General features: G+C 36.8%; 1 protein-coding gene across 1 annotated transcript in view; it reads left to right on the top strand.

The window, feature by feature from the left end:
- THSD7B (thrombospondin type 1 domain containing 7B) overlaps nucleotides 1–14,074 on the top strand; it is a 718,374-nt gene that overhangs the window by 695,872 nt on the left and 8,428 nt on the right. Inside the window, exons 21-26 of the mRNA XM_045559264.1 lie at nucleotides 2,227–2,386; nucleotides 3,616–3,789; nucleotides 3,889–3,984; nucleotides 6,617–6,699; nucleotides 8,893–9,085; nucleotides 12,876–12,963. Of these exons, the coding sequence (XP_045415220.1) occupies nucleotides 2,227–2,386; nucleotides 3,616–3,789; nucleotides 3,889–3,984; nucleotides 6,617–6,699; nucleotides 8,893–9,085; nucleotides 12,876–12,963 (794 nt within the window). The remainder of the gene's footprint in view (nucleotides 1–2,226; nucleotides 2,387–3,615; nucleotides 3,790–3,888; nucleotides 3,985–6,616; nucleotides 6,700–8,892; nucleotides 9,086–12,875; nucleotides 12,964–14,074) is intronic.

The raw sequence follows: 14,074 nt of genomic DNA, 5'->3' as shown, positions 1-14,074 counted from the left end.
GTTATTTCCACTGGGAAGTCTGTTGCCAGACGAATTGGATCTTCTTTATATGTTATTTACTTCTTTTTTCTTACTTCTGTTAGGATTCTTTCTTTGTCCTAGACCTTTGAGAGTTTGATTATTATATGCCTTGTGGTATTCTTATCTGGGTTGAATCTGTTTGGAGATCTCTGACCTTGCTGTACCTGGATGGTTATATCTTTCTCAAGTTTTAGAAATTTTTTTTATTATTATTTCTTTGAATAAGCTTTCTAACCCTTGCTATTGCTCAATTCTCCTTTGAATACTAATAATTTCTAAATTTTGAATTTGGTCTTTTTAGGTATCTGTATCATGTAGGTGGTCTTTGTTCCTTTTCATTCTTTTTTCTCCTTTAAATGCATATTGTCAAATAGCCTGTATTTGAGCTCACTGATTCTTTTCTCTGCTTGATCCATTATGCTGTTGAGAGCTTCTAATGAAGTTTTCAGTTCAGCAAATGTAGTTCTCAGTCCTAAGATTTCTGTTCGATATTTTGTATTATTTCAATCTCTGTGTTAAATTTCTCTGATAAATTTCTGAATTGCTTTTCTGTGCTATCTTTGAAATCACTGAGTTTCCTTAAAACTGCTATTTTGAAATCTTATTTAGAAAGCTCATATATTTCCTTCCTGTTGAGGTCAGTCACTTGTTCCTTCTTTTGTCCATCTGAGGAATTTATGGTTCTCTGTTTGCTATTGTGTTTGTCTTTATGTTGAAGTTTATTCTGGACTCATCTGTTTGGCTTGTTTCGGTTTTTCTTGGATAAGTTTGTTTAGAAATTCTTTGTAATTTACCTGTTGATTTTCTATCCTCTTTTCCCCACTAGGTTGCTGCCTCCTGTTAGGCAATAGATACCACCCTGAGCCCAGGTTTGCTTCACTTCTAGTAAACAATCAGAGTGCCACCTGTCCAGAATGAGGAAGGTCCCAAAGGGACTGTCTCAGTAGTGTGGGAAGGCTGACTAGGCATTTATGCCCAGGGGACCTGTGGAACAAAGCTCCTACAGTGTGGAGCTGCTGAACAGCCACTCTGAGTTGGCACCTCCTTTGGTTGAGTTACACAACAGCAGAGTTTTCAGGACTGGGGATTGTAGTCCTGCCTTCTCCCCTTTCCCTCTGGCTGTCCTCTGGAATATTTCTTCAGGCATTCCTGATGCTTCCTGTAGGTTTAGGCAGGGACCGATCACTTTCCAGGATACCCAAGATAACATGGAAGCTGGTTAACCACCTTGATCTCACTTTTTCCAGTGTAGATGCTCTGATTTTGGGGGAAATTTTCCATGTGCTTGGTGACAGGCAGATTTGGATGAGGGGAGTCACAGATATAGACATCCAATTCTCTTGTCATCTGCTCAGAGTTTTTCCACTTCTCTGTGGCCCTGGGAACTACCTCATTGAGATCTGGGATATTACTGGTGATGATCTCAGCACTGTTTATTTGTTTCTGGTTTTCTGTAGTGGAGGAAGAGCAGTAAAGGCAACTTGCTTCTTTGTCATAATTTTGGAACTGAAGTCCTCTGTGTCAAAAATTTTATAGTAGAAAATCTTTCATCAAGCAGATGATTGAGCCAGACAACCACTAAGAGCCTTCTAATTCTAAGCTTCTGTTTCTGTGAGATGCTGTACAAAAGTTTTCCAATTGCCTAGAATATCTGAGTGAGATTGGTATCTGAGTGAAATATCTTCAAGGAATATTATTCAGCACAGAAAACATGCTGGAAAAACAACTTTTTGTGGCAATAGAGGAAAACAGTGTTTTACTGGAAACCCCAACTTAATCCACATGAGAAAGCACTGCACTCTATAAAAAAGAAAAACAGACAAAATAAAAGAGAGATTTATGCCCTCTGGCTTTACATGTCACCATTGGGGGTGATTATAGATTAGGTCATTGTATCCCCTACACCTGGACAAATTATGTATTGTTCTTCTTTTTTAGTCAATCCTGGCTGAGTTCCAAAATGAATTGTCACATTCTGAGTACATAATTTCCATGGCATAAATTTGCATTTCTACTTCAGCTTCTTTACCAGCTCTGGAATTATTGCTTGGTGATGCTTTATTGTCAACGGTTGAGAAATTGCACCCAAAGGAGGACACTGCCAAAATATGCAACTATGGTTTTCTTAGGCGAGAGGTGGCAAAAGCCAAAAACTTTGAGATGTTAATTATTTGGGTAATTTGAAGGTATCTTTTCCTCTCACAGGGCGGAGACTGTGGGGAAGGAGTCCAGGTGCGCAGCCGTTCCTGTGTGGTCCACAATGGTTTGATATCTCACACAGCTGTCCGTGTAGAGGATGCACTGTGTGGAGAAACACCCTTTCAAGACAGTGTCCTGAAACAGCTGTGTTCTGTGCCTTGCCCAGGTATGCAATTCTAGCAACTGGGAGTGTCTCCCATTACGAGGCTTTTTGTTTATTTTTTTTTTTTCTGGAGAAGCTTTATCTCATTAAAATTGAAGTTTTTAATTGACTTTAATTCATTTTTTATTGCGGTCATTACATTGGAATATAACTACTGCTTCAGTGGAGCCAAAGTAGGTAAAAGAAGAAAGAAAAAAAAAAAGCACTGGATTTGGAAATAAGAACTAAGTTACAATCTTGTCTTTACCATTTCACTGGTGTTTTAACTGGGGCATATAATCCAGCTCTTCTGAGCAATGGTTTCTTCATCTGGAAAATGCGACGATAATACCTAATCCAACAGCACTTAGCACATTGGCCAGCACTCAAAGGATGTTGACTAAATCTGAATGGATGAATCCTGGGTGCTGGCATGATGGGAACCAGGAAGGCTGTGGGTTTGTAAAAGCACTGTGTGAGCAGTCACACTGTATCTAAATCTGAAGGTGTTCCTTAGTTACATAAAATGTATAAATTTACTTTAATCCTAGTAACACATCTTAGCTTATATTGCATAAGTTTGAGGTAACAATATATCCTTGTAATACATATGTATATGTGTGTATGCAGACATGTATATGTAAATATACACAAAGATACATATACACAAATGTACATATCTGTGTATAATTTATATATGTTTATTATTTATTTATTTTGTTTAATTTATTTTTATTATTTGTAATTTTTACATAATTATATAATTAATAAACTTATATATAAAGTATATATATATGCAGAGAAAGGTGTTTAGAGTATTAAATTAAACATTCTTTAGTCCAAAAGATATTTCATTTTAGTGACCTACTTATTCTCTTTTATATGGTTTCTATGAAAACCCGTTTATGTTATGCTGATCTTTGCAAACTGAGTTACTATAATCTTTACATCTCCCTTTTAAAATTTTTATTATCACTAGAAGACACATAATATTCTCTAGATGCAACTGCTACAATCTGAAGCAAAGTAATGGCAATCTAGTTTTTGGCACTGTCTGATCAAACTAGATTCAACTATAAATTGTTTCATCATTCTTAGTACTAACAAATAGGAAAATTGGTTAAGATAGAATGTGTCATATCTAGAACCCACCCATATCACTGCAGATATCTGCATGAGCCGTGTCCATGAAAATCTTGTCAAGTGCCAGTTTTCATGCTCTTTCTCCCACCTTGTACTGCCTGACTGCCCAGGAGACTGTCATTTAACTGAATGGTCAGAGTGGAGCACGTGTGAATTAACCTGCATCGATGGAAGAAGCTTCGAGACTATGGGCCGCCAATCTAGGTCAAGGACATTTATAATTCAGTCCTTTGAGAACCAAGACAGCTGCCCCCAACAGGTTCTAGAAACACGCCCTTGTACAGGTAGCAAGAACAATTTTCACTTCTTTAGCCTTGATTGATCAATGCTTATTGTTTTTAAGTGAGGTGTAATAGAACGGCTGCTATCATATTTACTTGCAGGAGGCAAATGTTATCACTATACATGGAAAACAAGTCTTTGGAACAATAATGAACGAACTGTATGGTGCCAGCGTTCCGATGGCATTAACGTCACAGGTATTGCTGCCTAAGACTCACGTAGACACTTCAGAAAGAGTTAATAAGTGAGGGATGACTGGGCAGGTGCCTTAAATGATCTTCAGGGCAAATTTTCATTATATCTTTGCTGCTTAGAAAGCCCACAATTGTATTTGAAGGCCCATAATATATCAGGCAACTTAAGGAAATAAGATGAAATGCAATGTAATAAAATGTCCTTAAATATCACGATCTGAGACAAAGACTGAAAAAGACGCTAGTTTAAAACAATTTTCTCTGAAATTTTAAATCATGTACCTACTCAGTAAAAAGTTCTTGAGGTCATACCTCAACATATATTGCTGCACTACTATGTCCATATATTATATTATAAAACATACTCAGGATTGGAATTAAATTTTAGATAAAGATAAAATCAAAAATTAAAATATTTTGGGGTACAAAAACCTCTGTTGCTATAAATTATAAATGTTTGTGTTCATGCACTGAAAGCTTAGTTTTTTTTTTGTTTTTTTTGAGGCAGAGTCTCAGTCTGTTGCCCGGGCTAGAGTGCCGTGGCGTCAGCCTAGCTCACAGCAACCTCAAACTCCTGGGCTCAAGCAATCCTACTGCCTCAGCCTCCCGAGTAACTGGGACTACAGGCATGCGTCACCATGCCCGGCTAATTTTTTCTATATATTTTTAGTTGTTTGGCTAATTTCTTTCTATTTTTAGTAGAGACGGGGTCTCACTCTTGCTCAGGCTGGTCTCGAACTCCTGAGCACAAATGATCCACCCGCCTTGGCCTCCCAGAGTGCTAGGATTACAGGCGTGAGCCATCACGCCCGGCCTGAAAGCTTAGTTTTTGAGTATTTTGCTGATCATTATTATTACTTATTATCTAAACGTAGACTGAGGGAAAGATTCCTCATTCATGACAGTGGAAACAATTTGATTGTACAAATGGTCTTCTCGGTAATTTTAAAGTTTTTTTAATGCTTTCTTGTGAGAGCAAATGAAATTATCATTGTTTTTACTTAGTGCAGGGCTGACAGAGAGCTCCCGTGAGGGCTGGGGGAAGTGCTATAGGAATAGAATTGTCACCACCTCCTTTTCCTTGTTTTCCTGCTCTGGCACTATTGGTATTCCTTTTAATCTGTGGTTTATCCAAACAATAATTTATTTTGGGCTGCTTGCTTGTCCATTTTGTAAGTTGTTAAAACTAAATATACTGTGCATTTACCTAGCCAGGAATACAGAAAGCAGCAAGCCCTGCAGTACACTGGGAGTTAACACACTGGCAAGGGTCACACTGTCAACTCTCTGCACCGAGTTCCTCGAGCACAAGCATACAACACGTGGCCACCTGCCAAATAAGCGCAGGTCACCAGTATCATCCGTGAAATATTGTTAGAGCTTAATTTTATTCTTTAACTTAAAAAAACATGTTTTATAATGTATGTAAATTCCAGTATTTTCTTTCCAGTTCCCAAGAGCTGTCCTCCCCCTGAGGTACTATGCTTTGGAGATCACTGGTTTAAAAAGTGGAAAACTTCCCCACCTTCATCACAATTAGTAGCAACAGGAGTGTGTGGTTATTGCCACTAACTCCCAAATTATCAATTTCACACCTCAGTGCTAATTTTGAATTGTGAGGGTTTTTTTTTTTTAATTTCTATGTGGATTATTTGTTTTATTTTCCAAGTAATAGTGAGAATTTAGCTGCTTCCTTCCCAGGGAAAGTGTAGAGTGGACTGTTTCCTACTCTGCCTTAGGCCCAAAGATTTTTGCCATCTACAGCATCGTAAACTATAACCGGTTGATAATTAGTTATCCAAAGGCTAAAATCTATAAATGCAACCAATGCTGTATAAATACAGTTTAACTGCTGCGCTTGAATAAGTCAGCTTGTTAGTAGCATTGTCTCCAGGCTTTCTCCCGGGTGTCTTTTACTACCTAGAATCATCTACTAGTGTGTACATGGTTTCCAGATTATGGAGACATACATTGCGCCATCCATTTACTCAAAAATACTTACTGAGCAGCTACAAGTACTGTGTGAGATATTCGATTGCCCCTCCTAGAGCTTACACATTTGCTCTTAAAAATAAGGCTAGGGATCTGTCTGTGACTCTGTGTATGTGTATATTCTGCTTGACAAACATTTAAAAATGCTATTAAAGTATGTGATATCATGATCCCATGAATTGATTAGTGACATTCTTTTAGCATTTATTGGGTTGTTGGAATTGTCCTAGTGCCTAACTGGGGTGTTCAGGAGCTAAAGCAATACTTACATAGAATGAATCTTTGAAAGCAGATGTGTTTTCTGCTTCTGAATTTAAATTGAGATTTCATCAATTCTTTTACTGATCTCGACTCTCATAGACTTTGTCCTCAAGAATAGCCATATGATAGAATCCCATTGCCAATGAGCAGGTATAAACACCCTGCTGCAAACAGCCTCTGTTAGACGAGCCTCCAGTTTCAGACAACACACCCTGGAGTAATCGGTAAAAGAAGCTGGACCACAACCAACAATGGTTGGCAAATGGATTGTTAAAAAATAATGCTGTTACCAAGAGTCCAGTGCCAGAGGAAAAAAATATCAAAAAATTAAAAATGTTTATCATAGAGAAATCCGCAAGTGATGGTGGGATTTCCTTTGTAGGAGGCTGCTCCCCTCAGGCCCGTCCTGCTGCTATTCGGCAGTGCATTCCCGCCTGCAGAAAGCCTTTCTCCTACTGCACACAGGTGAGTCATGGGCTGGAGCCTTCTACAAGTATTTTAATTGCTGTGTTTTACATATTCAGTCAGATGTTCTGCTGTCTGCTGCAGCCCAAGCAGCAGTTCCATGTGCCCACCATACCACCTAGAGGCATTTGCAGGAGTAATCACAGCTATTTAGAGTTTCTGAGCAGGACCCTGTATTAAGAAAAGCAATCTGTTTTTGGTAAATCTGTCTTTATCCACTTCTGTCTTCCAGAGATCTAATTTATATTAGCTCTATTTACTAATAAGTGTTCTTAATTGATTTATGTCTTCTATTCTTAACCTTTTATATACCTAACCTATTTTGAAAGACAGAAATGCTTTTAATATTTGCTAAAGTTATTGTGTAAAATGTATGACACTATGATTACTGTAGTATGAGTGAATTTTTAGTTCATTTTAAATAAGCTAAATACATATGATTCAAAATGTGTATGTGTGTGTGTGTGTGTTTGCAAACAGAAATCTTACTCCCCTTTATTCTCCCACCTACCACTGCTCAGGGATTAATGCAAAACATGTAATGTAGTCTAATCAATAGCATTCATAGTGTGCAGTGCATGTGTAATTTTAAAAAGTTATGCTATGTTTCGTAAAGAAACAGGCTTCTTCTTAATAGTGTGCTCATTCCAAAAATGATTTTATTAAAAACAATTCAAGCACTCAGTGCTATTTTGTGGCTCTTCTACTTCAAGGTCGGTTAAGAGATAGGGGTTAAGCTCACAGAGGGAAATGGAAAAGAGGAAGAGAAGATTGGGAACAACTTCATTTGGACTAAGGACGTCTGCAGAGTAGAAGTTGTAACCTTTCACCAACTCTCTGGATGCCCTCTTTAATAAAACATAAATTACTTTTTTCCTTAAACCCTTGGAACATATGATTGGTTACAACTTCTCTCTCAGGCTAATAATAGAGAGGCATCTTGAAAAGAGGTTTTAATAGCTGAGCATTTGCACATTTTCTTAATTAGCTCTCTCCATTGAACACTGTGTGATAAATGCTGAATATTCAATTAAAACCACCCCAAAGTACCATATTTATATGTCATTATTATGCGACTGCCACCTGTACTAAACTCTGGGCAGTTAATTATAACATACGCTTTTCTAACCTTTTTTCCTCCGGTCAAAGATTGAGGTGCCTTTTTTACTTTCAGTATCTAATGCTCCTCATAAGTCATGTGTCCAGTCAACAAATGATGACCTAAATAGACCTGGCTGGTTGATGAGGATTGGCATGAGGCTAGGGTCTGTTCAGAAAACTGTAGAAAAATAAATTTAGGTAAGGAGCCATAATGGCAAAGGCATAGAGACTCACAACCTAATGCTTATTCTTTTCTGTTCTTCTCTATTTTCTGTATGTTTGGGGCAGGAAGACAGTTATCTTCAGGTTGGATTCCAGAGGCAGATGGGAATCCTTATCTATCATGCCTCATCATGGTCAGCTTCTTGGAGATAATTCATTGTACATGAAAATGACCAGGAATTCACAAATATAAAGGGACAATGCCAACTAGGGAGGTGATGTGGTGTGACACTCAGCTTTCTACAAGGAAGAAGTAATTTAGATAGATACTTCTCTTGGACATGTGCCTCTTTTCCTCCACTTGGGCTGCCCTCTTTGAGTACAGAAGAAAGCCTAAGAGCAGAGAGAGAATGTGGACTAGTTAGTGGTCAATGGCAGAAGATGATGGAGGCATTTAGAAGCTGGGGCAGCCATAGACTTCAAAAAACGCTTAACATAGGAAGATACGTACTATAATCCCTGTTGCTTTGCTTCTCAGTAGGAAGGGCTGGTTGCAGTGAGTGGGTAAGAATCTGAAACAGTTGGGGGGAGAGTTGAAGATAATTTGATTAAATGCCATAAACATCTCTATAAGCAAGAAAAAGACATAGTTAATGTACTCTATTCACAAAGAGCTGTGATTTCATATTTGGAAGGTGTCAGAATTGTAAACACATTCGAAAAACCTGACAATTTATTTAAGGGCTGACTTTGGAATTCAAAAAGATGAAAAGATGTGTTTGATTTTCATCTCATTGGTAAGTCAGCTGCTCAAAACCCTAAATTGCCATGACATATAATGCCACTATTAAGTGATTTTAACGTTTAGATTGTTCTCTATTCATCTGCACAATTCACTATGTAACTATAAAAATATTCTTTATGCTGTAGGGTGGAGTCTGTGGTTGTGAGAGAGGCTATACAGAGATAATGAGATCGAATGGTTTCCTGGATTACTGCATGAAAGTACCAGGCTCAGAGGATAAGAAGGCTGATGTGAAAAACCTTTCTGGGAAAAACATACCTATGAATTCAAAAATACATGATATTTTTAAAGGATGGTCCCTTCAACCACTTGATCCAGGTATGTTTCACTTGTGAGTAAAAAATGCAAATTTTCTCATGGGAGGTTCATATTTCAAGCACTGCTCATGATGGAAAGAATGGAAGGTAAGAAGGAAAGAAGGAAGAGGCACTGTGGTATAAAGTTTCTCAGATTTGGGTATTGCATGATGCATGGTTCTCTTTAAATGTAAAATGTTTTCATGGGTAGCCAAGAATAAGTCTGTCAACCCCATCCTAAGAGACAGTGAGTTAAATAACAAAATATTATCCTTGGAAAATATATTTCAATTGTAAATTATCTCTGCAAAAGTCTTCTTTTATAACTAAATTTATATGTGTAGTTGAAATTAAAAGGAAAAAATGGAATAGAATCTCAGGAACTTGCAAGAAATGTCCAGAGACCCTGTCTGGTTTGAGAAACACATGTGAAATCGTGAAGAGCTTCAGTTTCAAAGGCAGTCAGACCTTGCTGGCCCCGTGGCTTAAAACATACCTGTTTTGTGATTAGACATAGTTTCTTAACTTCTCTGGACCTCAATTTCTTCATCATAAAATCAATCTAGTGGCACCTGCAAGGTTTTCATGAGTATTGCAGAGTGTCAGGCCTGTGGGGCTCAGAAATTGGTGCTTATAAAGGACAGGGATGAACATTTATTAGATGCTTTCTGTGTAACTTGTGTTTCTGTGCTGGCTGCTTGTGTTGCATGAATCATTATATTCTTGCAACCTAATTAGATGTTATCATCCATTTGAGAGATTAGGAAACTGAAAATGGCATTGCAAATTAATTTTACCAGAGCCACATGACAAGCAAGTGACAGAGGAAGGTTTTAAAGTCAGGTCATTAAGGCCTTTACATACCACTGGTCCCTGCTTCCCACGCTGTGAAGTGGGCAGGAGAAAGCAAGAGTCTGTACCTATCACCCACACCTCCTCTAGGAAACAGAATGCTGCAAATGACTGAGCAAAGTGACCTAACCGATGGTGCCTGGAAGGTGAAGAGACAAACCTCAGGCAAATATACCCTGGGAAGTTTCTTCCCAGGCCCTAGGCCTTGGCTGTCCCAGAAGTACCTTGACGGCGTGTTTAAATGAAGCAAAACCCAGAGCCCAGGCCCAGAGGAACCTAGATCTTATTGGAGAAACAAAATTTATACTCCTCAACTGACTTCTGTGAATGACCACCATATCTTATTTGACTTTTGATTCCCTGTGTGTCTGGAAATGCAGAAGGTGTTCAAATACAGCTCATTTGTTTTATGACTAAATTAGAAGTAGATTTAAATATGAGGGAAGCACAATATGAAATGGAGCCAGGTTCACCCATTGCCTGTGGACCCTATTTCAAAAATAGAATTAAGGTGAGGCCCAGGGCAATGAGTCTTCAAATCCACAAGTGAATCTCTCAACATTTAATCCATAGATGGACTTCGGGGCTCTAGCAAAAGCACCAACAATATCATGTGTGTGAGTATATGTGTGTCTGTGTAGATGTATACGCACATGTATACACACATATGTATACTCACATATAATATTGCATACATATATGTATATTTGTGTATATATGTAAATATATATTTAGTCTGAGGAGAAATGCAACCTCTCACAATTAGGCTATCCTAATGTATTTTACCTATAAATTTTTCTCCTAGGAATTCATCATGCAGTTATATGCACATATACTATTATAAAAGAAGTGTATGTAGCTGGTATTTATTACATGATTGCTTGTTATAGCAAATGAGTGGAAACAACCTAAATGCCCATAAAAATAATAATGGTAAAACAAAAGTATGGTACAACTGTGCAAATAGTATCTTATAGGGACACTTACAAGAGGTAGGCCTGCTTTTATGAAGTAGCATGAAAGTATTTCCAACCTATATTCTTAAGTGAGTGAAAAAATACAAACCAAAATGAATGCTGTACACCATTTGTGTCTTTTTAAGAAAGGTTATGAATTTGTGTGTGTGTACTTGATGTTTGCGTATGCAGAGAAAAACTGAAAAGATTCACAAGGAGACTGGTAATAGTGACAGCTCCTGGGGAGGGAGATGAGAGAGGGTAGAGGGAAGACATTTTTCACTACATATCTTTTTTAATAGTCTGAAGTTTTTCCAATCCTGTAAGTGATTATAAAATGTATATTAATTATTTTTTAAGTAACATGATTTAAAGGTTGTGAACCACCGTGTGCCTCTACGCTGGAGATTTAAAAGCGCTGGATCTTCCCAATGCATCAATTCTAAGAGATCTGATGGACGATGAGATATAAAGTGTGTTCTCACTTAGGAAAGACTTTTTTTTTTTTCATTTTATGCCAATGTAAAAACTCAGAACAGGGAGTTTCATCATTAGTGTTTCAAAGAAATTAGAATCAGAATCAAAGCTTTGGTAAAAAATTTATGACTGTAGAAAAATATCATTACTATATTGAACCTCATTCTAAAATCTGATTGAGGCTTGAAAGTGTCTTGTAAGCAAAAACTATAGTAGGTAGTCATAACATAATTGAAAGTAATTGTGATTTTATTCAAAACAAGTGTTGTTTGCAATTGATTTTGGATGTTTTTTATCCCATGGAAGCTTTTAGAATAAGATACTGATATGTGTATTTTGGACCTACAGTTAATTATATTCACATCGTGTAATGAATCTCTGTGTGTTTCTTTCAGAAAGAAATGCAATTCCTGTGGGATACTGAGGCATTGCCTTTGTCGGTCCAATTCTAAGATTACTTAGCTATGTGCTCACATGAAATAGAGCAAAAAAAACTAGATTGCCAGAAACAGCTCAAGTTTCTATCATATATAGAAAAATCATACGTGCATTCGAGCTATATCTTACATAAAGTAAAAGTACAAAAATAAATTATAATATTTGATTAATCTATTTTTCTTACCTTTAGTAGATATCAAATCCAAAACAATCTGTACTTGTTCACATGTCATCATAATTTTACAGTAATTTGGTGACCTGATTAACCTGTTTGTCACGTCGTTTTTGTTCACCCAACATCACTCTGGAAGCAAAGCTACTAAAAATGATCATAGTAGTTGTCTTTGCGTGCAGAGTTGTCTCTCTTAATTATAATTATCTATGTCCTTTTTTTGTTGTTCTCAAAATATTTTGCAATATTTTTGTATTACATGTATAAGACTATAAATACCTTAAAATAAGTTCAAAATAGACTTCCAATTGATTCAATTTTATGAAATAATGATTACCAGTGTTTGGCATTGTGAACACATTTGACTATCTATCTTATATTTTACATTTTCACCTGTTTTTTTCTCTTTTAATATTTAATAGCTGCCACCACTGGGTATTTCCACATACGCTTATGACTTACGCAAGCATCAGAGTTCAGATAAAAATAAAACATTTCACAAAATAAGTGTTCTAGTGCCATGCAGTTACAACCTAATGTTTTGGAGAGTTAATTTCTAAAAATCAACTAGTAATGCAAATTGTTTATATCTGTAAAAGTCCATGAAAAGTAGCATCATGTAATATAATTTAGAGTTTGTTTTTTCACAGACATAAATTGTAGCAGGAAACCCATATTCCTATGATGTTCTGAGAGAGAACCTTGTCAATTCTTGGTTATGTCTGGAAACTTACAGGGTATGTTAGAACACTGCTCACTTCTGCAGTCCTGTGCACAGTTTACTAAGGTCCTGGTGTTCATTTCCATTCCAGAACTAATGGTCAGCTTGGGGTTGTCAGACATTATGTTACCCTATCTCTCCAAATGCTGCAGACTTTTGTATGCTAAGCTTGTTATGTTATCTCTATTTTAAACAGATGGCCGAGTAAAAATTTGGGTTTATGGCGTTTCAGGTGGCGGTTTTCTAATCCTGATTTTCCTAGTATTTACTTCCTACCTTGTTTGGTAAGTAGTAATTGGCAAAAAGTTTATATTCCATATTTTTATGGGTAGCATTATATACTAAAAGAAGACATATGTTAGGATCATTGGGCATTACAATAGGACCCTTAAAGCCACAAATAATCTCCAACTGTAGAAAGGCTGAATAGTTGAAATAGGGGATCATTATCTATATTGTTCCTATTTGAAATAACACTTTATAAATTTGGTTTTTGAGTAATATCAGAAAGTATAAAAGAAAAATCATTAGTCAGAATTTTTTTCCATATTAGTATTTTGATTTGGATCAGTAGTTTTCAGTCTTGACTACACATGGACATGACCTACAGACTCATGCCTGAGCCCCTCTCCCTGGAGATTCTGATTTAATTAGTCTTGGGTGTGACCAGGTCACCTGGATGTTTAAAAGCTCCCCAGGTAATTCTAATCTTTAGCCAAGGCTGCGAACACTACTTTAGATAATTCTAGTTCTTAAATTTTGTTCTTAAATTTTGACTACTTAGGTTAAACTGACCAGTTGGTTCAATCAACCTGTTAGCGCATTTTAAATAGTAGAGCCAGGTATTTATTTACATTAATCAGCTATGAAAGAAAATGTAACTGTCAATTCTAAGAACCCTAATTTTGTAAATGACTACTAGTCTCTGAAAATTTGTTATTCTCATAAAACAATAGTTTATTGTCCAGAATATATGTGAGTTGGTGAGAAGCTCTTGAAAGCAGATGGAAGTAAATTCAATTGACCTTGAACAATGCTGGGATTGGGGCACCAACTCCCCGTGCAGTTGAAAATCCATGTATAACTTTTGATTCCCTAAAAACTTAACTACTGATAGCCTACTGTGGACCAGAAGCCTTACCAATGTCATAAATGATCAACATATTTGTATATCATATATATTATCTGCTGTGTTCTTACAATAAAATAAGCTACAGAAAAAAATTTTCCTGAGAAAATAATAAGGAATAAAAAATATATTTACTATTCATTAAGTGGAAGTGGATCATCATAAAGATCTTTCTCCTCCTCATCTTCACATGGAGTAGTCTGAGGATGAGGAGGAAAAGGAGGCATTGGTCTTGCTGTCTTAGGAGTGGCAGAAGCAAAAGAAAA

The sequence above is a fragment of the Lemur catta genome, chromosome 8 (genome assembly GCF_020740605.2).
Source record: "Lemur catta isolate mLemCat1 chromosome 8, mLemCat1.pri, whole genome shotgun sequence".
Lineage (NCBI taxonomy): Eukaryota > Metazoa > Chordata > Mammalia > Primates > Lemuridae > Lemur > Lemur catta.
The sequence above is the reverse complement of the archived record's forward strand: the minus strand, read 5'-3'. Positions and strand labels throughout refer to the sequence as shown.